Raw genomic sequence first — 26,403 nt, 5'->3', positions numbered from 1 at the left:
TGCTATCCCACCTCTAAATTAGACAGGGGCCCTTTTCTTCATATCCTTCCCATTCTGGAATTTGACACTGTTGATCATTATAACACTTCCAAGTCTAGGATTTATTCACAGCATATATTCCCAGTTCCTTTTCAGTCTCTTTTCTTAATTCCTATTTAGTCTCTTTCTCTCAATCTCTCTCTTTTTCTCCAAGGCTTTCAATGCAAAAAACAGTTTTATTTTCATCTTCAATTCTGACTGGCAACCCCATATTTCTAATTGCTTTCTGGAATGTTAACTCTTGCGAGATTATATGCTCATGGCAAACTAAACACTTCCACACAGGAGGTTCTCTGCAAATATTCCTGGTTCTCAAATACCCAGATATCCACCTCAGTCCTTACTTCCTACTTGTAGGTACCAAATCTAGGAAATTTTCCCACTTGGAATCTCTCATATCGTTTTCCTGTTAGTACCAGTGGCACCCTGGCTGAGGTCCTGCTGCCCTGTCATCTAGATTACACTTTCCCTAAAAGACCACACCAGCTGCCTAAAAACCTTATGTTATGCTTTTATTGGGTCCTTTCCCTCCTGAAGAAACTCCAGTGTTTCCAAATATCTACAGACTTCACCTTATCTCCTAATATTTCCCATTTGAAAATCTCCAAATGTACCAGTCTTCTCACTGCTCTCCAAAATATCCCACAGTCTCACATTCACATCTATGCACTTAGAAATGATTTCTTTTCCCATCCTTTTCAAATCATATTCACCATCATCCGAGATCAGAGCAACCTCCATCTCTTTCATCAACCTCCCCTGTGCAACTCTTTCCCACATTCTCTCTTCTTAGAAGTTATTTAACTGAATATTACCTTACATTGTTACATAGTTTGGAAGATTACCTTACCTCTTAAGATATGGAAGCTTTCAAAAGAAAAACATATAGATTTTTTAACTTTTCCACCATCCCTAAGTATCAAACACAGTGTTGTGCACATAGGAGGCACCCAATAAAATACCTGGGGAGACTGTTGCAAAGATACGAAGTTTTAAACACAGCTCTCTAGTTGTTATGCAATTCTTGTTCCAGGCAATCTGCATTCCATTATTATTATACATCATCTGTGTGCCTAAGTCATTTCTAATCTAAAAATGATCTGTTTTTAACATTGTTCCTTCTTAGGAAATATATACTGAGGTATTTAGGGGAAAGGACATAATGTCTGCAGCTTAATCTCAAATGGTACAGGAAGAAATTGAGAGCAAGCAAAAGATGGAATGATGAATCAAATATGGAAAATGTTAATTGGTGGATCTGAATAAAAGCTATATGTGGAACTCTTTATGCAACTTTTGCTGCTTTCCTTTAAATGTGAAATTAAATTATTTCAAAACACAAAGTTATAAACCTAGCTCAATACTAAAAAATTAATAGTCATGCTAACTTAGTACTTTAGTTTCTTTGCATGACCTTCAAAACAAAACTAAACAAAACAAAACACATGATCTTTAGAGGTGGAATTCCCAAGTTAAGGGAAATGTTTACTTCAATGACCAAAGAAAAGTATGTGTGTGTCTAGGTGTCAGGGCACGTTCATGCTGTGACTTAAAGTCTGTTCCTAACCAAAATGTACAAAAACTTTTCATGGACAGACCATGGATTTTAAGTTCCTGAGGACAGGGGCCATACATTGTTCACTTTCATTCTCAGTTCTTAGCACAGAAGTTTGCTGAACTACATTTTAAAAGAAGATTTTTCACTGTTAACGGTCTCCACAGCTGCCATGACCACAAAAGGATATGTTAACAGCATTTCAAGTCTGTGCATGGTTTACAAAATCTATACATTTTATAGCTGTAAATACTCTAGAAATTACCCAGTTCAGTTTTCTCAATTTATCAATGAAAAAAAGAGATCAGGCCAGGCGTAGTGGCTCACACCTGTAATCCCAGCACTTTGGGAGGCCAAGGCAGGAGGATCACTTGAGCCCAGGAGTTCAGAGACTAGCCTGGACAACCTAGCAAGATCCAATTTCTTAAAAAAAGAGATCACTTCAAGTGAAGAACTTGTTCATGGTCACACACAGCTTGTTGAGCAGAACAGCTGCAAATTCAACCCATAAGCCCAGTGTGGGGTGCTTTCCTTGACACTTCACACCATCAGCAACTCCTACACTTTGACTTACACAATGCCAACAAAGGAAAATAATTTACAGACTTTCTTGCCTGTCTGGTGTAGGCTTTGTCTTGAAATAAAACTGAGCTAGGCAACAATATGCACATAAATTATCACCAATTCCTCAGTCTTTCATACTTAAGCATACAAGATTTTAAAAAGACATTAATATTGCAATTATTCCATGAATGCGCCACTATACTGCTTCATGGCATTAGTAAACTCTAAATACAATTGGCCTTTCATGTCTGTGGGTCCTGCATCCCCATATCCAATCAAATACGAACCAAAAATATTTGAGGGAAAAAAGCAACTAATAAAAAAACTAACGCTACAACAATAAAAAATAATACAAATAAAAAATCCAGTATAACACTATTTATATAGTATTTACACTGTATTAGATATTATAAGTAACCCAGAGATGACTAGAAGTATATGGAAGGATGTATACAGGTTATATGCAAATACTATGCCATTTTATTTTATTTTATTTTTTATTATACTTTAAGTTCTAGGGTACATGTGCACAACGTGCAGGTTTGTTACATATGTATACATGTGCCATGTTGGTGTGCTGCACCCATTAACTCATCATTTACATTAGGTATATCTGCCATTTTATATAAGGAACTTGAGCATCTAGGGATTTTTTTTAATCTGCTGGGGAAGGGAGGGGTGAGGGGCGATGGGTGGGCCTGGAACTAATACCCCATGGATACCGAGGGAAGACTATATAAAACACTAATTAAAAGTCAGAAATATTTTTAGAAAAAGTTTACAGAGGTACCTGAATGTTTTCTGAGGACTCTTGCTAATTCTTCAATAGTTCTGACACAGTCCAATCCCTGCAACAAAGAAGGCACAAAGAACTTAACCAAAACTGGAAGACAGGTTCTGAAACTGGCTATAGTTTCCATTACCTTCAGAAATAATGTAATTAATTTCACGTCAGTCTATATATATATTTTTCCTTTCTAGTTGGGTACTAGAGTCAGTATTCACAGGAAATATCCTGAGGGTACAAAAACCACTAAATACCCTACTTCCTAATTATTTTTGGGTGTGCAACAAAGGCTAAACTCAGTCAGGAAGTCTACGGACCCAGGGCTTCCAAAAAAGTCTCTGAACCATGGCTGAGGACCTTCATTTATTCCCCTCCACATAATATCACTCGGATGTACCCCACGTCCCAGAATAGATAAGAGGAGGCTTCTGTGCCCCAGCTCATTTATTCTAAGTAGACCTTCATTATGGTTTAAGAGTTGATGAATTGCTGTGGAGAGTGATTAAGCTCAAATTATTTCCCTACAGGACTAGCCAGAATTATAATGTATATAACTAAAGTCATACAGCAAATACAAATAGTATCTCAAATAAATCATTCTTTAAAATATTTGGGCTGACTCTATCAACATACGCCTTTTTGATGGTTATAAAAATCCCAGAACATACTAAGAATGTTACTTTAGAAATGCCCTCAAAACTAGTTTATAAGCCATGTAAAAAAGTGAATAAATAAATAAATCTTGAGGATGTATGATAGGGTCATTCCATATGTTGAGCCAATCTTGCTTATATACTTTATTCAAATTCAGGCTAGATCACTTTTGACTATTTTCCCAAATCAGATACATCCTCAAAATAGAAAGACTTGAAACTAAGAAAAGGTACAAAAAGGCCTTCAGCAACAGCAGCATCATTCATTTGGATATCTAGCATTTGGACTGCTGTTAAGGATTTAAAAGAATAGGGACTCAGCACTTCCCAGACTTTATAACTTTATATAGCGTTTTATATTTTATAAATGCCTTCAGATATCCCAGGGGCTGGCAAGCTTGTTTTGCTTTGCGTGCCATATGGTCTCTTACAACTACTAAACTCTGCACTTACAAAGTGAAAGCAGCCATAGACATTACATATGTGAATGGGTGTGATTCTGTTCCAATAAAACTTTATTTACAAAAACAGGCAGTGGGGGGCTGACGTTAGCCCAAGGGACATCGTTTGCTGACTCCTGACCTACATGATCCATGATGATGTGTACAAAAATCAGCAGAGGCAGGAGGAACAGATATTATTCTTTATCGATTATTTACCAAAGACCACATGTTTAGGTACTGATGAAACCAAGTTTGTCTCAAATCCAGGTCTCTGGACTATAAGGTTAAGTACTCTTACCATTTACCACACTGCCTGTCTGGTAATAAACTTTATAGATAACCTTATGTGGGCGTGTGATCCAAGTCAGCACAGTAGCCAAGCCAACGGGACACTGAGAGATTGGTTTGGCTATGCAGAATTCCCAGGCATCACTTTCCAATCCACTTTTTGCTACAGGGTGAAAATAACCTTTCTACTCCTCACATTCCTCACAACCTTTCTAAGCTTCTTAATGTATTTGGCCAGAGACTGTGCCAAACAGCACACTCTATATGGTATGCCCTGATCAATTTGGAAAATACCAAGCTGCAATGTCAGTCTAGATTGGTTAAATCACACTGCCACAGCAAATGGAAGTTTTATGTGGTCACTGTACCTCAGCAGTTTCAAGTCCATTAATTGTCATACAGACGTCAAGGTCACTCTGTTTGAACCCAAATCCATTTTTGGAGGAGCCAAACAGGCTCAATTTAGTTCCTGTTAGGGATATATGAAAAGTAATAACTAATTACCTGAGTACATTTAATTTTTGATCAAAATGGCCCTTTCATGAATCAAACACACCCAGTTGTTTAACTATCCTATGTTAATCTCACACTTATGCTCTCTGATTAACTGGGCATTTATTCTAAAATCTTTTTCTCTCAAAGCTTCCCTTACATACAAGCTGTATATGGCAACAAAGATTACCAGGTGCTTCTTTATTCTTAAATGCAAAGACATTTCAAGGAAAATGTTAGATCACCTCAACACATTTAATAATGTAAACTTAGTTTTGACTCTAAACACAGTATTCAGTGAAATTCACTAGGCACTTGCTAGAATAAACCCTATACTGTTTCTGTCGGTAAACGAGGATTTGGCAGACCAAGGACCATCCTGGGTATATCACAAAACGACGGAAACCCTGATTCTCAAAATCAGTGTGCTTATAACACAAGAACTCATTTGGAAGAAAGGTCACACTACTTTTCTTAAAAATAAAAAATAAATCATTTACCTGGAAAGTCTTGTCTTATGAAACTTTCTAGGTTTTGCCGAATATGTTCACGAGCCTGTTCTTCTATAATTGTTGGAGAAAAATCCTCTGTTTAAAGATAAACAGACATATTGACAAGATAAGACTGTTGACGCTCTTAGAAAAAGCTGAAAAAAAATTATCTTTTAGAAAATAAAACTTATAAGCTTAAACTTTAAAATTCCTAAATTGTTGTATCTTCTCAGTAGACAGCATTAACAAGGTAAAATTTGTTTTTTATTTTTGAGACAAGGTCTGGCCCTGTTGGCCAGGCTGCAGTGAAGCAGTGTGATCTTAGCTTACTGCAACCTCTGCCTCCCAGCCTCAAGTCATCCTCCCACCTCAGCCTCCCGAGTAGCTGGGACTACAGGCATGTACCACCATATCTGGCTAGTTTTTTAACAGTAATGTAAAATTTAAAATATCCTTTTTGAAAGAATCTAAGAAGTGCTCTTGAAATGGAAAGTAATTTAAACAGGGGATCTCCACCTGGGTTTCCTGAAAGACACCCAGGGTTACAGAAAGGGCCTTCAGGGATCACCACCCCATTAAAGTGGGAATTTAAAAGTTTGTGAGCATTTGCATGTATTTTTTTTCCCTAAGGAGAACCTAGTTTTTTTGCAGTTCATAATATCAAAAAAAAAAAAAAAAGTTTCAAAAAAAAAAAAAAGCACTGGTTAAGAACATGTGTGTTCTGGCACAGGTGAACAACTATGATGGAACCATGTGAAACAAGCTCCTTCATTTTAAGCAGCTGAACATCTCTCCTTTAAATGTTTTCTTTTTGTAAAACTTTAAGCCTCTCTACACCAATGCTTCCCCAAACTCGTGTTCCTTAAAGGGCTGTTATGTAGGCTAGTAATTAGTGTTACTCAAAAAGTATTCTATGTTCAAATTTTAGAAATAATATTTCTCAGATGCCTTCATTATGCTAATGTGTCCTGGAAATCTCCAAAGGAGATCGACCGTCCCTAAGAGAGAAGGGAGTGTGTAGCGTTATTCCCTACTTGGCCTGGGTATACTTCTGGTGATGAAATATTATTCACTGCATCTAGAAAATCATTTCAAAGGATGCCAGTTGGGAAATGCTAGTACTCTGATTTTAAGACCTACAAAGATCCTCAGCAAGGCAACTTTTGGCCCCTCACAGAGACAGTATTTTGAAATTCATATTGAGATTTTACCCTCTCTTCCAACCATTTTGGGAAAATTATGAACTGAGACTCTTCAGAAAATATCTTTTTTCTGGAAGAAAATGTCCCTCCCTTATCTTCATCCTTACTTTGTATCCTGGCTTATAACAGGCCATCCATTTTTGTAGCAAACTTTTCAAAAACTATTATATAACCTGGTCCCTTCTTTCTGGGGCCTGGATCTGCTTACACAGCAGGAGGAATAATGCCACCAACCTTTACAGAGCCCAACTAGCCAGGAAAGTGTATCCAGGCTTCAAGTAACTTGAATTTTAAATTTTGGCCAGGCGCAGTGGCTCACGCCTGTAATCCCAGCACTTTGCGAGGTCGAGGCGAGCGGATTACTGGAGGTCGGGAGTTTGAGACCTGCCTAGCCAATATGGTGAAACACCATCTCTACTTAAAAAAAAAAAAAAAAAAATTAGCCGGGCATGGTGGTGCATGACTGTAATCCCAGCTACTCAAGAGGCTGAGGCAGGAGAACTGCTTGAACCCAGGAGGCGGAGGCTGCAGTGAGCTGAGATCGCACCACTGCACTCCAGCCTGGGTGACAGGGCTAGACTTCATCTCAAAACAAACAAACAAAAAAAATTTTTTTTTCTTGGCAGAGTAATGGAAAATTTAAATGGGGTAAGATATTTAATATTTAATACTAAGCTTTAAAAAGAAACCTGCTGGCCGGGTGCCATAGCTCAAGTCTGCAATCCCAGCTCTTTGGGAGACGGAGCTGTGTGAATCACTTGAGGTCAGGAGTTTGAGACCAGCCTGACCAACATGGCAAAACCCTGTATCTACAAAAAGTATAAGAATGAGCTGGGTGTGGTGATGCACACCTGTAATACCAGCTAGTTGGGTGGCTGAGGCAGAAGAATTGCTTGAACCCAGGAGTTAGAGGCTGTGGAGAGCTGATATCTTACCACTGCATTCCAGTCTGGGGGACAGAGCAAGACCCTGTCTCCCTATCACCCTCCAAAAAAAGAAACCTGCTATGATTGCTATATATCTTGATGCAACAACTATGCTGTTAATAAAAGAAAATACAGAAGACACTTGAAAAATAAGATCCTCCATTTGCTTGAGCCCAGGAGTTCAAGACTAGCCTGGGTAACACAGGGAAACTGTCTCTCTACAAATAATGAAAACATTAGTCAGACATAGTGGCATGCATCTGTGCTCCCAGCTACTTGGGAGGCTGAGGTGAGAGGATCACTTTAGCCTGGGAGGTCGAGGCTGCAGTGACTCATGACTGCTCTGCTACACTCCAGCCTGGGTGACAGAGTGAGATCCTGTCTCAAAAAATTAAAAAAATAAAAAATAAAAAAGATCCTCCCTGTATCTTTCCTCATCTTTCTTTGACAATTACTGCATGTCCCAAACAGAACAGACATGACATGGAACACTTGTGGATACAATGGAGAATGGAATAGACTTGTTCCCTATTAGTGTTTAGAGACCTAAATAGGATAGTGATTCTAAAGACTCGAGTAAATGTCAATTTAATATTTTGACAAATCAAAAGAAACGTGAATAACTTACTATAACACTGGATACAGACTTGATCTAAGATATTTAAAAACTTGGGTGTTAACGGTGGCAGAGGTTCTAGTTGGATTCTTTTGAAGTCTTCAGGACAGTCCTTCTTTAGATGACCCTCTCGTTTGCATAAACTGCACACTACCGTAGGAGACTGCAGGAATATGGCAAAGCAAAACAAGACTTAACACTTTATTTGCCAAATAAAGGAGTCTGGAATCATGTTTTAAAAGTACATAGTCTCCTATTCATTTTCCAAAGGAAATGAAAATGTAACATGCGTCCACTCAAATGATCTGAGAGTTGGGGACATCCTATGGTATCATTAGGAGAACGAGGTAGTTATTTTCACTACTAATAGCATTCCCTTCCTCTGCTAATTCCCATGAGTCTTAAGGAGGAAAGGAGAGCGAGCAGTCATATCAGAATGAAAGGCCAACTTGTTAAACACTACCAAAATAGGAAAACTCCTAGTACATAAAAATTGAAATTAAATGCATTCAAATTCCTTAAAGTCTCCTAGTTCCATATATGACTAGTGGTGGTACTGATTACCTTTCCTTTGGTGAAGATAAGTTTACTGAATTCATAAAAAAAATCAGACTGATCCACAGGTGAACTTTCTTCACATACATTTTCTTCCTTAAGACTTATTTTATTAAGTTCCACTAGGAGAGCTCCTTCTACATGTTTTCCACATTCTTTCACGTCTTCATACTTAGCAGGGTCGCCTAACTCATCATCCTCTTCAGATAGGGCATCCTCATCCCCTGATCCTGTGTAGGTGTTGTCTAATTCATCTTCATTAGCCATGCCATCTTCATCTTCCCTTTGGTTAACGGTGAGTCTAGGTTCTTCTTCCTCCTCTTCTTCTTCGTCTTCCTCCTCCTCTTCATCAGAGGGAATCATTTCTGAAATCTGGCCCTGTACTGAGTGGGTAAAGTGGTTTAGAGGGCCTTCTAGTTCCTCAGTACCTTCTATAATTTCTCCATCAAGATTAGCCTTGTTATCTAAAGTAGCAAGTCCCTCACACTCTTTGGCTATAGGATTTTGGAAGCCTTCTAAATCCAAAGAGATCTCTGACTCATTATTACGTGTGCTGCCACACACAACATGCTCTCCACGTTTCTGATCAATAGCCAACAGATGCTTGCCCTTCCTACCAACTTTCTCTTTCTCATTTTTCCTTCCTGTTTCTTGATGGTGTACTTTATCATCCTTGTAATCATCATAGTCAACATCTGCTCGGATACAGTCTGAGTTTTCAGGGGGGATAACCCTGATGTGTTCATTTCCCATTTCTTCTGTTGGTGGACTTCCAAAGCTTTCAGCAGCCTCTTTAAGAGTAAGTGGCTGTACCTTACAGGTATTTGCAGCTGAACCGGTAGCACCGGGACCTTGAGCCAAAACTGAGTTTTTGAGCTTATCATCTTTTGTTTGCACATCTGGATCATGATTTATTACTTCTGAAACACATGTAACTGCATTCAGAGGCTTCGGAAGGCTGGATTTTGTAATTTTGTGTGGAAGAGCAAAATACTTGTATGTTGTCCTTAAACAGTGAAGTATATATTCAAACACAGGTTGACTATTTAGGGTTCTTGCCACATTTCTTTTAACAGAGTAGGGATCTGTAATAAAAAAAAAAAAAAGAAAGAAAAAAATCCATCTCTTCATATACTACTGTATTTCATGTCTTAAAACTTAGCCTGCTGCAGATAAAAACAGACAACAAACAACAGTAAAATTTATCTTGTATTTTACAGGCTTTAAAAAAAAAATAAACTGGGGGTGGGGAGTAAGAAAATAGAGTTTAAGAACAAAAAGCAGTATTTTCTGAAACATCTGCTCTATGAAGGGAAGCCATTCTCCGTTCAGAACTAGTACCCCTTCTCCCTACTGTGCTCTGTGACTGTGGAGGTAGAAAAGATGTTATCAGCGTGGCTCTCAGGCCCTTGGGAAGGAAGATCTTCCCACAAGGCTCTGCTGCTGAGTGCTCTGCCTCCCCACTCAGTCAGGCCCTGCGGTTTATCGAGCTTACCTCCACTCTTCTGCCCTGGGAAGCCCCATCACTGAATTGGCTGGACTGAATTTCAGGGGCGAGAGGGAGGCACCAGGAGGAGACACCACTTCTCTCAATCTTTTCTCCTCCCCTAGAACTCCAGCAGGTTAGGCAATTGGCCAGAAGAGCTGAGCCACAGAAACTGCAGGGGAGGGTTTAAAAATGTGAGATCCCCATGATTGCACACAGAATTTATGCAAAATGCAAAAAAACCCTCTTATGCAACATAAAGCTTGAAAAAAAATCAAGCAAAAATAAGAGAATTCCATTTAGGAGGTTCTTTAAATTATTTAAAGGAGGAGAATTAAGATTTCTAGAGGGGTTTCAACCTCCTGACTTTGCAAAGCTGAGAAGAGCTAGTTCATTTAATGATATCTATAGGGCACATCAGTGTGTCTTTGATAAAGTGATTTCAGTTAAATGAGCCTTCACTAAAAATGTGTTTTTATGAATAAGTTCTAAATGTTACTGTAGATATGTCAAAAATAACTACTCATTCTCTCTACTGGAGAGGAATCCAATGGAGAATGACATTTTTGACGAGAAAAAGCATTGTCCTCACCTTTGCAAAACTAAACAACTTCAACAAATGGACTGAATTAAAAAATCCAGAGGTGAGAATGGTAAAGAGGAAAGGGGGATTTACACATCACTGTGAAAAACATACTTTAGGCATTTAAGTGGTTAAGCAATCTACAAAGAAAGCAAGGACTCAGCCAGCCATTACTCAAGTTGTTTATACTTTAAAAACCCAGGGTGAAAACAGTTTGATTCCTTGAAATGACCCACAGTAACACATGCAAGATTCTAACTATTTATTTCCCTTTGAGGGCAGGCCTACCTTACTTGTGGGAGCTGAAAAGAGACTGAAATAAAAAGCATGCTGTTAGACTGGTACCTTTAAAAAAAAAAGAGTCGGGGGGAGTAAGATAAACATTTTGAGATACCTTCAATGGCAATGCGCTTTTTGGGCCAATCCTTCAATTCCCGAGATACCAATTCTTTGACACGAATACTTATCACTAAATCAGCCACATTAAATTCTAAAGCATAGAATCGCAGCAATTCCACCCAGAGCTGCCCAACTGGTACTGAAGGCTGGTGTTTCATATCCAATATTAATGACACCTATTAATAGCAAAGAGAAACATACAGGTTATTTCAGATGCAAGTACAATCTGGAAAATTAAAGATCATTCAAGTATCAAATTTAAAAAATCTGGAAAACCTTAACAAAGATATAAGCCTGACAATTCATCTAGATAAATCAATTCTAACTTCTATTTCGTTTGTGGTAAAACAGCATTACTTCACTGCATTATTAGGATTAGAGTATGCTATAATCCAGTCATTATCACAGGAACAGACAAGATGGGTTTTATTTATTTAACCAGACAGCGCTCCTAATTTTGAACTGTTAATAACAGGTGGAGAGGACTGTGCATAGGTTGCTAATATTCTCAGCACTGAACTCTTCCTGTTACTGCTGCTGGAGGCACCTTTATAGTCACAGACACACAAAAATGGACAGTAGCTAAAGGCATAGAGAAAAAGGAAAAACTCCCCTCGCTGCCCTGAGAAGCTACATAAGCACACTGACTCTGTCAGTGGCAACAGGTTTTTAAAGTCAAGTAACTCTTGCCATCAGCAATTGACACTCGTTTTACAGTTACAGACTTCTGACAAGTTGGACCATAACTGCGATATAATATATTAGAAAGCACATATTACTTAGGATAGGGGAAAATATGGGCCCAAATAGAGATTCTGCCACGTCATATCTCTTAATTGCTCTGTGACTTAGCTTCTTCATTCTCAGACTTGTAGCACAACACAGTGGCTAAGAGAACTGGCTTTGGATTGGGACAAGCTGAGATTTGAAATCCAAACTCTGCCATGTACTAGCCGTGTATGATCCGGGTCAAGGTCTATAATCTGTCTAAGCCTGGGTTTCCTCATCTGAAAAATGGGGATAACAGTACCCACCTCATAGGGTTGTTGGGAGGACTGAGTGAGATAGTGTCTGTAAAGTGCTTAGCACAGTGCCTGGCACACAGTGTTCAAAAAATGGTCGCTATCATTATCTGCAGAGTAGGGATGATACCACCTATAACACAGGATAGTTATGAGGATTAAATCAGAAACAAGGGAAAGCATCTGGCAGACTTGGTTGCTCTCTGTATTTTTTCACGTAGGTATAGCCTTTTAAGTACAAGAAATCCATATATCACTGAAACACAATGTCACAACTGTAAGATGCTCTTAAGAGGTAATCTAGTTCAACTCCTGTATATTACAAGAGAAGGAACTGAAGCCCCACGAGTGCCCATGGCTTGTCAGAAGGTTGCACTGCCCGGTAGGGGCCGAATGAGAACAATATCTCAATGTCTCCTGATCTCAGTACAGTGCACACCATATGCAACCCCATAGAGTCTGAGGCTCACTTTATTTCAGAAGTGGCAGCATGATTAATCTTTCCAAATAACATAAAAATGTAAAAATAAAGCATTAAATGGATTTACAGCAATAGCTTTTCCTATAATTCACACCGAAAAAAAGTAATTTCCTCTAAGGTGCACAAATTTGTCTCCAATCATACTTTATTATATTAAACTTCAAAACCAATGGTATATTTTTCTCAACCACAAAGGTTGTGTCAAGTAATATAAAGTCATCTGGTGGTTTTACAAGGCAGAACTGATTAAAAATGGAAGTTGTTTAGGTCCCAAACACTACAGTTTGAGGACACAAATAAACCCCCCAGAAATTTTAAGCATTATTACATTTTACCTCTTTATCCATAGCAGCATTACAAAGGATTTTTAAGCATCTCACTGAAATGACTCGATAATACCGTAACATGAAACTGGAGAGACCTTTGAAATATCTAGACTACAGGAACTTAAACCGGTTTTCTTTAAAACAGAGAACATTTTCTTTTTCAAATAAAATAAGAATAGCAGCTAACATTTACTGAGTGCTCACCACATGCTTGGCACTGAGTTAAGCATTCTGTAAGTAACCCTATGAGAGGGTACCAATATTATCCCCATGAGTAGGGAGGAAACTGGTGCACAGAAAGGCTAAGTCACTTGCCCAAGGACACACAGCTGGGAAGTGGGAGAGCTGGGATACAAATTCACATATTCTGGCTCCACAGCCTATACTCTTCTCCACTACAGAGACTCCAAATAAGAAACAGATCAAAGTGGTTCTGGTGGCAGCAGTGGTAGGGTGATACCACCACTCTCCTCCTCCTCCTCCCAGTATTCAAGGATTCTAGAAAACACAACTGGAAAATCTGATTCACCACTAACTCCTCATTTTAGGCACGAGTAAAACATGAACTGGAGGAGTGACATGACTTGTTTGTATAGAGCTGGGATTTGAATCCAAGAATTTTGTGTATATTACTGTCAATTTACCCCAAAAGGTAATGGGAAGATCAGGGGTCTTTCATCTATTTGGGAGAGAATCTTATTTTATTACTAGGATCATGACATTGCAGAGATTTTTGTTTGAAATTCTAATGGCTATTCTTTCCTTGTGCATAAATTCCCCTGCCCACCCCCAACAGTATGGGAGCAGTACATTAAATCATATATGCATTCGCTGTAATTTTAGTAACTGAAAGCTAGTTAACCTTTCATACATTCAAACCTCATAATACCACCTAAGACTAAGCTCTTTGTGGATACATACGGATTTACCTTTGAATTTTGAATCTCTTTCAAAGGACTCGGCACAAAGAAACTACATAAATAACTGTGGATTTAGTGATCTAACTTTTTTTAAACCTTTTCTCATTACTTGTCGATTCAAGGTACTAAATAGACTGACAAATGAAAGAGCCATGAAATAGTTAAGATAGTTAAGGAAAGAAGAGGAGACTGACTAATCCACAAACTTCACAACTGGCAGTTGAAATTGACAACTAGAAACAAACGAGAACAGACCTGTCCCCTTTTAATGGGCGTTTCTCTTGGTGCCTCTTCTTTCGCTGCGTCTGTATCCCCTGCAGCACTGTCCGTATATTCCCAGATCACAACATCTGTTTCAATGTCTTTAAGGTTGAAATTCCCCAGTTTGCTTAATGAGAATCCTTCAATCTAGGAAAAATCAGACACATGTTAAAATAAGATAGAAATAATTTTATATCAAACATAGCCTACTAATCTTGGAATAAAAAAAATATTCAGAGTTCATCGAAAATACAAAAGATATAATTAGCATCTATACATTTAAAAATATTTTTAAAAGTAAAAAACAAGGCTTTGATTTGCTAAAGGAATGGTGACTTTGTGAAATAATTCCTCAGTAAATATTCTAAGAGTAGGCAAAATGGCCTAGTGGCTGACGTCATGGGTTCTGAAGTAAAACTGCCTGGTCCCAAATCTCAGCTCCTTCATATACTAGCTGTACAATCTTGGGTAAGGTACTTACTCTCTGTAGGCCTCAGGTTCCTTTAAAAAGGCTAACACTAGGACTTCCTTCAGGGGATGGTTATGATATTAAAAAATGACCATAAGGCACTCAGATAGAGGTAGTATCTGCTTGTAGCATATAGCACATAGTAACTGCTTAATAAATACAACTATATTGCTAGAAAATGAAAATTACAAGAACTAGATCTAGTTAATTAGAAAATAATTTTAAATACTATTAATTCTGGTTATGCTGGACATTTTCAAAGTAAATTTTATGTGCTATTAATGAATGTTAATGCAAAAGAAAATGGTCTGGCTGAAAACGCTCATGAAATGTCAAACAGAGCTGAACAGGCTTCTTCATTGTATGATGGGATTCATCACAGCCTTTAAAACAGGTTAATGAACAGGCCAGGCGTGGTGGCTCACGCCTGTAATCCCAGCACTTTGGGAGGCCGAAGTGGGCGGATCACCTGAGGTTGGGAGTTCGAGATCAGCCTGACCAACATGGAGAAATCCCGTCTCTACTAAATATACAAGATTAGCTGGGTGTGGTGGCGCATGCCTGTAATCCCAGCTACTCGGGAGGCTGAGGCAGGAGAATCGCTTGAACCTGGGAGGCAGAGGTTGTGGTGAGCCGAAATGGTGCCATTACACTCCAGCCTGGGCAACAAGAGCGAAACTCCATCTCAAAACAAAAACAAAAAACAAACAAACAAACAAAAAAACAGGTTAATGAATAAAATAATACGGGATGGAGTATGGATGTGATATCACATTTCCCAAATGTATTTTTATACCAAATGGGCTACTTCATTGGTTTAGAAGAGAGTGATCCTTCTAATCACTCATGCATTCCTTTCCAGGGTCTGAGTAACCTGGCCCTTTTCTACTTCTCTGATTCTTCTATCTTCTTGACTCAGGGATGACACCTGGTATTCCCTCTGCTTAAAATGCTCTTCCCCCTAACAAAGTGACAGAGAATATGACTCATTCTCTCTCACTTTATTCAGCTCTGTTCAAACGTTTTCTCTAAAGAGCTCCACATTTATCATTCTCTGTCCTCCTTACCCTGGTTTATTTTTCCTCAGAGAAAGTACCACCACTGCATATATATATATATATTAGTCTCTTGCCCCAGTGGATGTATAAATTCGAGGGCAAGGATTGTGTTTTGTTCACCACTTCCTTTTTTTTTTTTTTTCTGAGGCAGAGTCTCACTCTGTCGCCTAGGCTGGAGTGCAGTGGCACGATCTCGGCTCACTGCAACCTCTACCTCCTAGGTTGAAGCAATTCTCCTGCCTCAACCTCCCAAGTAGCTGGTATTACAGGTGCCTGCTACCATGCCCGGCTAATTCTTATTTTTTTTTTTCAGTAGAGATGGGGTTTCACCATGTTGGCCAGGCTGGTCTCGAACTCCTGACCTCAGGTGATCCACCCGCCTTGGCCTCCCAAAGTGCTGGGATTACAGGCATGAGCCATCATGCCTGGCCCCGTTCACCACTTTTAACAGTAACCCCCAATTGTTAGTGCCTGGCCATGGTAACTGCTTAGTAAAGATTTGTTGACAGACTTAACTAGTCTTCTACAGAAAACACTTTGAAAATATGAGGCGTAGTGATTGTTTCTTGGTTGGATGTATGTATTCAAGATTTTTCTCAACTGGGTAGCTTGCCTTTTTATTTATTTAGTGATGTTTTCTGAAGAGCTGCAGTTTTAGAATTCGATAAAGTTTAATTTCTTAATGTTCTTCTTTATTGATATGGTTTATGCTTGTAGTCTTTTAAGAAATCCTTTCTGCAAAGGTTTTTTCCCCAGGTTTTCTTCTGGGAGTTTCAGAGTTTTTAACTTTTACATTTAGGTCTTTGACCCAGTTTGGTTTCCAGCTTTTTGAGGTGGACCTTTAGGTCACTGAAGACCTTTCTTTTTGAATTTAAGCATTTAAATCTAAAACTTGCCCTATGCACACTATTTTAGCTGCATCTGACAAATTTTATATATCTTGTATTTTTTTTATTTTTTTTTTGAGATGGGGTCTTGCTCTGTTGTCTAGACTGGACTGCAGTGGTGTGATCACAGCTCACTGCAGCCTCGACCTCCTGGGCTCAGGCAATCCTCTCACCTCAGCCTCCTGAGGTGGGACTAGGGTGTGTGCCACTATGCCAAGCTAAGATAGCTTATATTTTTATTATTATTTAGTTCAAAATATGTTATAATTTCCCACTTGAATTCCTCTTCAATCTATGGAATCCTTTCAAATGTACTACGACTTATTTTAAGAACCAGCATAGGCCATCCTCTGGGAGGCCAAGACAGAAGGATCACTTGAGCCCAGGAGTTTGAGACCAGCCTGGGCAACATAGTGGAACCTTGTCTCTTACATCAAAAAAACAAAAAGAACCAGCACGTAGTCTACCTTGATGAATGTACCATATGGACTTGAAAAAAATATGTATTATCCAGTTTTGGGGTGTAGTGTTTTACCAATATCAATTAGGTCAAGGCGGTTGGTATTGTCTATCAGTTTATATTGCCTATACTGATTTTTTGTTTAGCTAACACAGTCAATTGATGAAGGCTGTTAAAGTCTCCTTGTCTGATGGTAGAATAGATTCCATCAATTTTTACTTCATGTATTTTGGTGCTCTCTTAATAGATGCAAACATTTATGATTGTTTGGTCTTCCCAATGAATTGACCCTACCCTAATAAAATGTCCCTTTTGTCTTTGGCATGTTTTTTTTGCTTGAAATCCATCTCACCTGATATTAACATAGCCTCTCTCATTTGGTTACAACTTATATCTTTTGCCATCCATTTACTTTTAACCTATAAGTCTTTACATTTTAATTTATTTCTTCCAGACAGAATATAGTCTTGCTTTTAAAATTCATTCTGAATGGGATATAGTTAAAATGAAGAACTTTTGCACAGCCCTATCAACAGAGCAAACAGACAACCTACAGAATGGGAGACAATTTTTGCAAACCATACACCAAAGGTCTAATATCCAGCATCTATAAAGAACTTAACAAATTTACAAGAAAAAAAGAAACAACCCCCTTAAAAAGTTTGTGCAAAGGGCATGAGCAGATGCTTTTCTGAAGAAGACATACATGCGGCCAACAAGCGTATGCAAAAAGCTCAACATCACCAATCATTAGAGAAACACAAATCAAAACCACAATGAGATACCATCTCACACCAGTCAGAATGGCTACTATTAAAAAGTAAAACAAAAAACAGATGCTGGCAAGGTTGCGGCAAAAAGGGAACACTTTCCTCAAAGAGCTAAAAGCAGAACTACCATTCAACCCAGGAATCCCATTTCTGAGTATATACCCAGAGAAACGGAAATCATTCTACCATAAAGACACATGCATGCGAATGTTGACTGCAGCACTATTCACAACAGCAAAGATGTAGAATCAACCTAAATACCTATCAGTGATATACTGGATAAAGAAACTATGGTACATATACACCGTGGAATACTATGCAGCCATAAAAAAACCAAGATCATGTCTTTTGCAGGAACATGGATGGAGCTGGAGGCCATTACCCTTAGTAAGCTAACATAGGAACAGAAAACCAAATACTAAGTATCACAAGTTCTCACTTATACGTGGGAGCTAAATAATGAGAATTCATGGACACAAAGAAGGGGAACAATGGACACCGGGGCCTACTTGAGGGTTAAGGGTAGAAGGAGGAAGACGAGCAAAAAAAAAAAAAAAAAAAAAAAAACTATTGGGAACTAGGCTTAGTACCTGAGTGATAAAATAATCTGTCCAACAAACCCGTGGCACGAGTTTACCTGTATAACAAGCCTGCACATGTACCTTGAATCTGAAAGTTATAAACAAATAAATAAATTCTGGTAATCTATGCTTTTTAGTGGGGATATTTAGTCTATCAATATTTAAGGTGATTACTGATACCACTGGTTTTAGGTCTAACATTTGAGTGTTTTCTGTTTGTCCACTCAGACAAAATTTCCATTTGGTTCTTTGAATATTTCCTACTTCTCTAGCTGACATTTCCTATCTCTTCATTTATTCCAAGTGTATTATTTCCTCTGTCATGAAGCATAGCTATAACAACTGCTTTAATGTCTTTGACGGTTGCATCTGGTTCATCTTGGAGTTTGCCTTTGTTCATTTTCTTCTCCTTTGAGAGTAGGTCTCACTTTCTTGACTTTTTTTGAGTAATTTTGGATTATATTTTAGATATTGTAAATATTACATTATTAAAATTTTGAATCATTTATTTTACTCTAAAAAGTGTTTTTGTTTTAGCAGCAGGTAATTAACTTGTTTAGGCAAACTGGAAATTATCACACCTCCAGTACATTGTGGCTCAGATCTTGGATCAGTTCCTTAAACCTTGGCTCCTAACTATATTCAGTCTGCCCCACACAGGCCTGGTTTAGGAGTCTGGCATTAAAATTTTGAAAAATTCTCAGTCATTAGTCCTTCAACTATTTCTTCTGTTCTTTTTTCTCTTTCTTCTCCTGTTGGTCTTCCCATTATACATACGTTTCAATCTTGACTAATTGACCCAGTTCTTAGGTATTCTCTTCCTTTTTCCTCTCTACTTTTCAGTTTGAGAATTTTCTGTTGCTATCACTTCAAATTCACTGATTTTTCCTGGCTATGTCTAGTCAACTAATGAGCCCAAAGGCATTATTCATTTCTGTTACAATTTTTTGGATTTCTAGCATTTCCTTTTAAACCTTTTAAGAGTTTTCACTCCTCAGCTTATATTACCCATTTATTCTTGCATGTTGTCCATTTTTTCCATTACAGCTTTTAGCATATTATTATTTTAAATTACCAGTCTGACAATTTCAACATTTCTGTCATATCCAAGTTAAGTTCTGATACATGCTGTCTCTTCAAACTGTGCTTTTTGCCTTTTAGCATGCTTTGTAATTTTTTGTTGAAAGCTGGACAAGATATACTGGGTAAAGAGGCTTTAGGATGAGGTTTTGTTTATCTGGCTGGGAATTAGGATGTTTACTGTTTTCTGCAGTTGTCGTGGCTGAAACTTCCTCTGGTGTCCTTGTTTTTGTCTCCCTTGTTGCCTTTGTGTTTCCCTAAAGACTTCTTACAAAAGGTCTGAGACTTGTAGTTCAGACCTTGTGATTCCTGGAGAGGGGAAACACTGTATAGTCCTAAGATTAGGTCTCAGTCTTTTAGTGAGCCTGTGCCCCTAGACTGTGACCTTCATAAATATTTCCCAGTCCTCCTACTACCACCCCTACTTAGATGAGAAAGGAAGGCTAGAGGGGTGGAGTTAGGTACCTCCCTTCTCCTGGCTAGTAAAACCCAAGGTGGTTAGGCTTCAGTGAAATAGTACCTCTGGAGCGCAGGCTTTCAATAATAAAAGAACACTCTGGACATTATTTCTAAATGGCTACCTTTCCTCTCATCCTGCCAGAAGCACTGGGAGATTTTTCTCCGGTCTTTACCCTCAGAACTTAGTGGGATTCCTGGAGGTATAACTCACACAAAAGTCTGAGGAAGCCCTCCTAAGCATGGGACAAATTTTTAACCCTCAAGCTTGTCCAAACTGAGCCTTGGGAAATTTGTCAATTACACTTTAAATTTTTCTACCCTAGTATTGGCTTCAGTGGCAGGATTCCACTCCTGGCCTTCTGCTCAGGTAAGCTGTGCTTCACTGTATTACCCTGCTCTCTAATTTTGGGGGCAGTGGTTTGCCCATGACATCAACTGTCTGTCTGATGGATCCAAAAAGGATTGTTGATTTTCCGTTTGTTCGGTCTTTTTTTTCTTGTGAGGATGAGAGTGACGACTTCTGGGTTCCTTTCACGCCAAACTAAACTGGTTCAGGAGCTGGCCAGAGACATCCTGAGTTTTTATACTCAGGGTTCTTTTTAAGGGTTTTAAGGGTTCCACTTCTGTTATCTTTCCTTTCAGTTCCTCCTCCTGTACCCCTTATCTGTTGGTGGCCCTGGTTCCTCTGGCCAGGAAGAGGACTGATTTTTGTTTTAAATCAGAGCTGCCCTTAGGGGTAGAGCTACAGAAAAACAGGAGACTCACTCTGTGTTGGTCATTTGCTCCAAGTTTTGACTCCCCTCTAAAGCCTGTTAGCATTTGTTCAGTCTGCAGGATATTCATGCTGTTGTTTCTGTATTTTGCCCAGAGTTTATAGTTGTTATCTGCAGAAGGATCACTTGATTAGGAGTTCACACTTCCACACCATAAGTGGAACTTGACTTTCTACTGAAGAAAGAAAGGACTATAACATTTGTTATCCTTCCTTGTTTCAGGAGTTTTACATTCATTATTTCATTTAAGGTTCAGAATGACACTGAGGCTCAGAGATTAAATAACTTGCTCAAGGATGTGAATGGCAAAACCGAGATGAGTCCCAGTGCTATTAAACCTGAAAATTACCCTTTTTTCTACTATATTATCTGGCATCTCTAAAGTATGAATATCTGCTAAGGACTAGGTTTGTATAATACAAAATTATTCTTCATTCACAACTCACTATAATTAACCTCAATCATATCAAGATTTAAGGACAATAAAATGAGATTTCTGATCGGGAATAAAGGTCGGAGAGGGTTGGAGTCTCCAACATGGAAGAGATCTGGGTAGGCTGGGACAGAATGACTAAAAGATTTGTGAAAAGACAGATCAGAAAACATATGTACAATACACTAAACTTCTTGACAGGGAATTTGGTCTTGTCCATCTTTGTACTTCAGGGACTACTACAATGACTAGTATACACAGTGCTTTAAATATTTTGAAGGAATTAACATTTAGATACTTTCGTGTACATAATTATGAGGACCTCATTGGATTTTCTGCAGAAATAATGTATGTAAAATATCTAGCATAAAGATACTTAATAAATATTAGTTCCTTTCTCTTCACTTCCTAACTAGTTTAAAATGTTGAAAACCACAGGATCATTTTGGTTCAGGTGGTAGCGTGCCTTAACGGATTCAACGATTTCAATCCAGTGTTTGATCACCACATACCTGCTTTTGTCATTAAATTACGAATAAACAAATGATCCAATCAAAATCAAATTGAGGAGCACTTTAGAGAGTTTCTGGTATCACTGACAAGGAAATAATATGCTGACCATAGGAAAGGGTATCTGTACTACCCTGAAGTATCCTTAGGAGAATCTCATCACCAGAAGAGGTTTTTCTTTTTCCTGCATTCTCATGTTAATGACAGATGACTACTTAGAGATCAAGACACATGAAAAAGCAGACCTCACTCAGTAAGATGGCAGCGAGTAAGGCAACTTATCCAACTTGTTTCACGGTTTTTTTAGGTGCAGGAGTCCAACTGATTTGATCCTATCCTAAATTCCTGTCTCTCCTAGATCAAGGTGAAAGGAAAACTTCAAAGACTTTCACAGATTCCTACTTGGGTGTGCTAGAAAGAGTTATTTATCAACTAAGGGTTGACTTTGTTCTCTTGCTCTTTTTTCTACCAGGACAGTAGTCTGGTAGAGATACCCTCTCATGGCTCTGAATTCTCTCATGTCAATACTACAGGCACAAAGAGAACTACCTTTAGATTACTAGGATACACAGCATGCAATAATCCCTTATGCCAGGATAGTTTTACAAGTGAGTTATTCTACTTCAGTCTTTATTCCCAGGGCCTGGTAGATAAAAGTCCCTGCTTAATCTCAGCTTATTAAGTATAAGGAAAAAATTCTCTTTAAATATATTTTTTGACGTGTACTCATTGTTAAGAACTCCTTAAATGATGAGAGAAACCTATGTGCATTAAGAAAAGTAGTTACGATAGCCAATGTGTCAAAGTAAGCTTTTCACTAAGGGGTCTTTCTATAAAATGGGAGTCTTTCTACACATAAAAGTATATCAAGGTAATACCAAGGGATTAAAAATAAGGTTTCTAAGAGGATGAGCTAATACCATTTTGACTCTTTCAGATGGTCTCTTCTTAAATCTTATTTGAACAAATCGACTCAACATTAATTTATCCAGAAAGAAAGAGTGATCACATGAATTCTAGTTCATCTTAAAAATAATGTCAAAATATTATTCAAGAGATGACTATTAGGTTCTGCAACTTGTGGTACAGGTAGCAATCTCAATGTTTATATATATATGTGTGTGTGTGTATATACATTTTTTTTTTTTATAGGTTATGGAGAGAAATAGATTAGAAACAGAAAGTAAGTTACAGTGTACCAAATGCTTCCCACAGTCTGTCTGTCTGGAGGTGATATGTAAATCCAAGTATCAATTTAGAAAACTGTACCCAAAAAAAGAATGTACCAAATGGTAAATTTACAGGGTCACAGTCTCTTGTTCGTCTCAGGCCCATATATATTTCAAAAATTAAGAGATTTTACAGTCTAGAAAGGTAATAATATCCCTAAGCAGGTTATAGGGCAGCATACTGAAATCAAACACATTAGTATTTCAGCAGTGAAAGGTATGAGTATTCACACTAGTAGAATAAATAAATCCATATCAGTTCTGGTTAGGTGTCTAGATTTTGAAATTATGCAAAATTTCATTGTGGACCTGTAATAAAATCAGTTCAGATATATAAGCAAAAAAATGTTTTATACCCATGATCCTAGATATACAGGCAAAAGGGGTTCTTTCCTCTGCTGAAGAAAGAAAATGGCCATCAGGGCAAACACATAAGGTGGCAGACCTCCTTCTTCAGGGCGATCTATACTGCAAAGCTACAAACAAGAGAAAAGAAAGTTAAGCATTCTTTTTGTATGAATTTGTCATTTACACGATTTGGCCTAAAACCTGTAACCTCATTCTTGTTTACTACATGATTTACGGTAATTCTTCAGACAAAAATAGCAGTTATAAAATATACAACTTCCTTATACTTTTGCAACCACATATTGTGGTTTTAAGTGATAGTTTCAATTTCGAATATTTAATCCTGTTAACCATACTCACTTGTGGATGGCCCTAAAATATTATTTCCTATTTTATTTTTTGATATACATGGTCAATTCATTCATTTGGTTAGAATACATGTTAATGAATTAAAAATATTTGTTCAGTTACAAATGTAAGCCAGTTCCATGGTCCTTTTACCCTAACCCATAGCGTCTTGCATATGCATGCTTTGGTCACAAAGGCTGGTGTGGGGAGAGAATGTGGACAAACTCATCATCACTAATGGAAATAACAACTAAAAAGGCACATTCTACTTAGTGATGAAGCAGGCGGTGGTTTTCAAAGGATAGCATATTATAATTATAATTTACCCAGTGAAGAGTGGGAAATCCTTTGTTCATTCAGGATCCAAGAAACAGGAAGTATCTATTGGTATTGATATATCTGAATCAGTAAAGCTTTTGCTTATCTCTAAAAGCACATACATAGAGTCTCAATTTTTTTTTTTTTTTTTTTTGAGACAGAGTTTCGCTCTGTCACCCAGGGTGGAGTGCAGTGGCGCGATCTTGGCTCACTGCAACCTCTACCTCCCAGGTTCAAGCAACAGAATCTCAATTTTATAATCATGACTCAACCTTACATTTTGGGGGAATGTTAAATCTTCTACTGTTTGAGTATTTTAATTGAAATATATTTAAAACATTATGGAAATGTAAACAAGATCAGAGAGTATCTTCTATTTTTTGCAGTCTCTCTGTATGTTATTGGATATGGTATGAGAAGCTTTAGCTCAACTTTCCTTTGCCTAACAACCACTGTGGTAAACTAGTTAAAATGTAAGTTCCTGGGCCTTATCCTCTGAGATTTGACCCACAAATCTGATTTTTAATAAGCCCTATAAATCATTCTGATCTTTTGAGCAATACTGTTAAAGGGAAATAGAAACACTGAATCTTCCATCTGTACGTTTCCATTGCAAAATTCAGATGCCTTTCTCTTTTGATGTCTATAAATTTGCATTTAAACACTGAAGATTAAATTAAGTAAAAATCAAAGCATACTGCTTATACTATATGTAGAATATATTCATGCATAAAGAACTCAAGCCTACCTTTGCCCAGTACCTAAACGCAATCACCAAAGGAACCAGCTTTGGTTCTAGTTTTCCAAGGGCAGTTAAATGCTTTGTTGTCAGACAAGCATTTTCATTTCCTGCGCTCACTTTACACAGAAGACCACTGGTGAGAGGTGGGGGATGAGGATGGGAAAGAAAAAAAGAAAAAAGTGTTATACAGGTCTGAAAGTGTCTTTTATGCCAACAACTAATATACATGGATAATAAATTCTTCAAAAAGAAAAAGCTTAAAAGTGAAAAAAACTTACTACATCTTTATGGGTCATTTAATAAAGTAAATTTTCTTTACAAAAAAGATATCGTGGCTATTTTCTGAGTAACCTTTATTTTTCAGATCCATAATTCTGTTTTCAAATATTAAAATTATTTTTTGGGGGATATGCAAATAAGGAAAATATTATAAAATGTTTCAAATGGCAGCATGATTCATCTCTGTAACAATAAGAGTGTTTTCCCAAGAGCTGGAGGAATGTGCCTAATGAACAATCATTACAGTCCATAAACCACCCATTTACAGTAGTGACAGTAATACTTTCAAACAGAGGGAGGGAGAGAGATAAACTCGAGAGGTCACACTGTTACTCAGCACTGCCATAAATGCTGCTAAAAAGGATGGCAAATACAGGTGATTACAGCAAGTAACCATTTAATAAGGCTGTTTTTTAAATCAAGTTGAAATGGACTGAAATGCTTCCTTCCTATATTTTTTCTTTTAAGTCATTTTATTATTTTTAAAATAGGATTTTCCCCCTTCACATCAAATGCCAAAAGTATAGGGAGAATGTTAGTAGGAACCATGTGTGATAACCAAATAAAAAGCTTATAATTTTAAAAATTGGATGTAGTAAAGAACTTGTGCTTTTGGTGAGTTGATAGTTAATAAATAAACAGCTTAAAGAAATGAGACCTTTGCTTTTCTCTGCACACCACCACTGGCACCCTAGCATGGAAGTCTGCATCGACATCAATAAAAGAGTCTGAGGAAAGAAGAAAAAAAATATTAAGTGGGTTAATTAAAGCTTTGTTTAAAAGCAGAACCAGATAAAGTACAAGTACCAGTTGTCCCTTAGCTGTGAGTCTTTTGAAAGACCACTACTAAATAATGCCCTGAAATGACTTGAAAAGGAAAAAATATTATATTCAAAAACCAAGTTATCACATTAATATAAAATCCTTAGTTTGTAAAGTGAATGTTTCATTAGAAGTGACTACATCATCGGATCAGAAAATTCAAATGTTACATGGATAACAATTAGAAATATAGGTAATACATTTAAAAACAAAGTTGCTGCAAAAGCTACTAAAATATTCAGTGTCGAAATATGTATTGATTGAAGACAAAATTTAACCAAAACAAAGAGGATGGGGATGACTAATTCAAGAGATGTTACAGTTTCATGAGGACTATGTAAAACACAAAAAGCCATAAAGCCCCAAGCTAGACATTATATTAGACAACTGATAAACCTAAATGGGCACAACTGCGGATTCATTAATCAGGGTTGGGTTACACCTATTCACTGTTGGTAAAATATTGATTTTAATCATTGATAAAAACAGATTATCCTTTAGTTTTACCCTCAAGAGTACATTTTACATATTTTGCATTTCTTAGTCACATCTAGGACTCATTTAATCTTTATAAATAGTGACGATGTCATCAAGCTAAAAGCTTTACTTATGAAATGGTTATTCTGCATAGTAGAACTACTAACAGGACTTTAGTTAATAATTCATGGGCATTTGCTTTGCTTTTTGCTTTGGATATTACCCATAAAAATAATTTTAAAAGCATGCCTTGCTATTTTCAAAGTTTGAG

The 26,403-nt window shown here is 37.6% G+C and overlaps 1 protein-coding gene across 6 annotated transcripts in view; it reads right to left on the bottom strand.

The window, feature by feature from the left end:
* The window catches only part of TUT7 (terminal uridylyl transferase 7), a 65,469-nt gene that overhangs the window by 25,542 nt on the left and 13,524 nt on the right, over positions 1-26,403 (bottom strand). For all 6 annotated transcript variants that reach the window (XM_007969659.3, XM_007969663.3, XM_007969658.3 and 3 more), the window contains exons 8-17: positions 25,492-25,561; positions 24,561-24,687; positions 23,155-23,274; positions 14,084-14,236; positions 11,075-11,255; positions 8,621-9,696; positions 8,069-8,219; positions 5,322-5,408; positions 4,698-4,798; positions 2,949-3,006 (exon numbers count right to left, since the gene is read on the bottom strand). In XM_007969659.3, the coding sequence (XP_007967850.3) occupies positions 2,949-3,006; positions 4,698-4,798; positions 5,322-5,408; positions 8,069-8,219; positions 8,621-9,696; positions 11,075-11,255; positions 14,084-14,236; positions 23,155-23,274; positions 24,561-24,687; positions 25,492-25,561 (2,124 nt within the window). The remainder of the gene's footprint in view (positions 1-2,948; positions 3,007-4,697; positions 4,799-5,321; positions 5,409-8,068; positions 8,220-8,620; positions 9,697-11,074; positions 11,256-14,083; positions 14,237-23,154; positions 23,275-24,560; positions 24,688-25,491; positions 25,562-26,403) is intronic.

The sequence above is a fragment of the Chlorocebus sabaeus genome, chromosome 12, assembly GCF_047675955.1.
Source record: "Chlorocebus sabaeus isolate Y175 chromosome 12, mChlSab1.0.hap1, whole genome shotgun sequence".
NCBI classification, from domain to species: Eukaryota; Metazoa; Chordata; class Mammalia; order Primates; family Cercopithecidae; genus Chlorocebus; species Chlorocebus sabaeus.
Note: the sequence above shows the minus strand (reverse complement) of the source record. Positions and strands in the feature narration are given on the sequence as shown.